Genomic DNA, 2,817 nt, shown 5'->3' with positions numbered 1-2,817 from the left:
CCACATGTAAAATTTATTCGGTACGGTTCGATATTTTTTCGGTTTATTTTTATAAAATAGAAAACCTACCATAATTATTGGTACGGTTATAGATTTATATAAAAACATACGGTTTCTTTAAAAGAAACTTAAAAATCGGTTTAGTGCGGTCAATTTAGTCAATTTAGTTGGTTTTCAAATATCCATTGACACCCCTAAACCCTAAAGGCTAGTACTTTTTTTTTTTAGTCCAGGACCCTACCCTTGTCACGTGTCATAAATATATTGGCTTCTCTGACAATACACTTCATCCTAGTCAGACAGAGACCCGATCCGACCCGACCCGATATCTAGTCCTGTCCCAAGTCTTCCGCTTACTACACTGAAACCCTTTTTTCCTGCATCCAACTCCTCCATTTTCTCACCTACAAATGGCGATCTCTACAACCCCAACATCCTTTTTCCTCATCGCCATCCTCGTACTCCTCGTACCCATCAACCACTCCTTTTCCTCCTCCTCCAACGGCGGCGACATTCACTCGGAGCTAACCGATCTCCGATCTCAATCTCCCACCGGCGTAATCCACCTTTCCGACCAACTCCTCCGGCGAATCCTCACCGTTAAAACCCCACGACCCTTCAATTTCGTCATATTCTTCGACGCTAAACAACTCCATTCAAAACCTGAACTCTCACTCCCCACTCTGAAAGATGAATTTAACCTTCTATCCTCCTCTTTTTACACAAATAACCCTGAAAACGTCAAGCTGTTTTTTTTCACTATCGAATTTCAAGAATCACAAACTTCATTCGCTTTATTCGGGGTTAATTCATTACCCCATTTACGTTTAATCCCACCTTCAGCTATTGATCTTAAAAAAGATTCGATTCAAATGGATGGTTCTGATTTAGCCAGGTTAGCTGAATCAATGGCTGAATTTGTTGAAGCTAAGGCAAAGATTAATGTGGGTCCCATTCACAGACCACCGATGATTTCGAAGAAACAGATTATGGGTATTGTTGCTCTAGGGCTGGTTTTAAGTCCGTTTTTGGTGAAAAAGATTGTTTCGGGTGATACCATTTTGCACGATAAGCACGTGTGGATGGCCGGGTCGATTTTCATCTACTTTTTCAGTGTTTCGGGTGCAATGTTTAATATAATTAGGAAAATGCCGATGTTTATGGTGGATAGAGAGGATCCGGGGAAGTTGGTTTACTTTTACCAAGGTTCAGGGATGCAGTTGGGAGCTGAAGGATTCGCGGTCGGGTTCTTGTACTCCATTGTCGGGTTGTTGTTGGCTTTTATGATTCATGTTCTTGTGAGGCTAAAGAGTAGGACTGTGCAGAGGGTGGTGATGCTTTTTGCATTGTTCGTTTCGTTTTGGGCTGTGAAGAAGGTGATTCATTTGGATAATTGGAAGACCGGATATGGTATTCATGCTTACTGGCCTTCGAGTTGGAATTGATCGTGCCAATGTGGTATGTCTTACTGACCGAGTCATTTGGCTGCTATCATTAGGTAAGAGATCTGTACCAGTTTATACAATATGTTGACAGAGAAGTTTTAGCTTGTTTCGAGATGGGTGGATTTTATGACTTGTATGGAAGCATTTCATGTTCTAATTGAAGTTTTGAAAATGGATTACGTACTATTTTGTACTTTGTAATCTATCTATCCATTTGCTTACTGCTTTGACATTTATTATGTTTTGAATTCCTTGCTTACTCTCACGATATTCTATGTGGTATGTGATGAGAAATTAGGGCCCTAGTGCTTTAGTTCAATGGCAAAGGTAGTATGGTACAGGATGTGTGGTAGGCAACTAGGCGCACATCACAAGCTCGAATCCTGCTGTACCCTAAGCCTTGTATTTAAGTGGAGAAGGGAAGAGGGGTGGATCCATATTGGCTAGTTTCAAAACTGAAACAACAGTTTGTTGGTTATAAGAAAAGATGAAGCATCTCTCCATTTCCTTTACTGCTCTGACATTTGTTATGTTTTGAATTCCTTGCTCTCAAAGCTAGATGTAGCAGTTTCTCGGTTATAAAAGATTTGAAAACTCAGGTAGTTGAGTATAGCAGTAACTAAAACTTTTATCTTAATTAGTTGAATGCTTGTGATATAAGTTACTCGGAAACGGGTGCCGATCTAGAGGTCAGATCCTTGGAGACGTAAATTCTAAGATTCGGGGACACGGAATCTAGTACGGATACGGGTATGGGCAGTGTTATAAATAGCGCTCGCCTCAGTTGCATTGCAATTGTAAAAGGCGAGCGCCTCTGCTTGTGTAGCGAAAGGCGAGCTGTGGCGTCGCTTTTTGAAAAAAAGAACGAAAAGGGCGCAGATTAGGGTTTAAAACATTAGGGCTTGCAGTGATTTCACGTTTCTTTCTTCTTCAACCTTCCAACAACAGAGCACCCAAGTCCACCCAGCCCAGGTAAGCTTCTCTTCTTCTTTCTCCTCTCTTTCTTTCTTCTTTTTCCTTCTTCTTCTCTTCTTCTTTCTATTTTTTTGCTCTGTTTTTTGCTGAGCAACAGTGCAGAACAGAGTCTGTCTGTTGCTCTGTTTTTTTTTTCGTTTTTCTTTCCTTCTGATCTTCTCTTCATCTTTCTAATTTTTTGCTCTGCTTGTTGTCGAGCAACAGTGCAGCAAAAAAGGACAGAGAGTCTTTTTATTCTCTGTTTTTTTTCCGTTCTTCTTCTTTCTTCTTCTGGTCTTCTCTTCTTCTTCTTTTTTTGTTGCTCTGTTTTTTATTGAGCAGCTGTACTGCACCCTGTTTTTGTAGAGGCAGAGGCAGAGAACTTCAAACCTGAAATTTCCTCCTTTTTCAGTTATAG

The 2,817-nt window shown here is 40.6% G+C and overlaps 1 protein-coding gene across 1 annotated transcript; it reads left to right on the top strand.

The window, feature by feature from the left end:
- Positions 1 to 356: 356 nt before the first annotated feature.
- LOC107761921 (putative dolichyl-diphosphooligosaccharide--protein glycosyltransferase subunit 3B) lies at positions 357 to 1,645 on the top strand. Its single transcript, XM_016580214.2, has one exon. The coding sequence runs from the start codon at positions 411 to 413 to the stop codon at positions 1,443 to 1,445; it is 1,035 nt and encodes a 344-aa protein (XP_016435700.1). The 5' UTR covers positions 357 to 410; the 3' UTR covers positions 1,446 to 1,645.
- The last annotated feature ends 1,172 nt before the right edge of the window (positions 1,646 to 2,817 follow it).

Source organism: Nicotiana tabacum, chromosome 21 (assembly GCF_000715075.1).
Source record: "Nicotiana tabacum cultivar K326 chromosome 21, ASM71507v2, whole genome shotgun sequence".
Lineage (NCBI taxonomy): Eukaryota > Viridiplantae > Streptophyta > Magnoliopsida > Solanales > Solanaceae > Nicotiana > Nicotiana tabacum.
The sequence above is the reverse complement of the archived record's forward strand: the minus strand, read 5'-3'. Positions and strand labels throughout refer to the sequence as shown.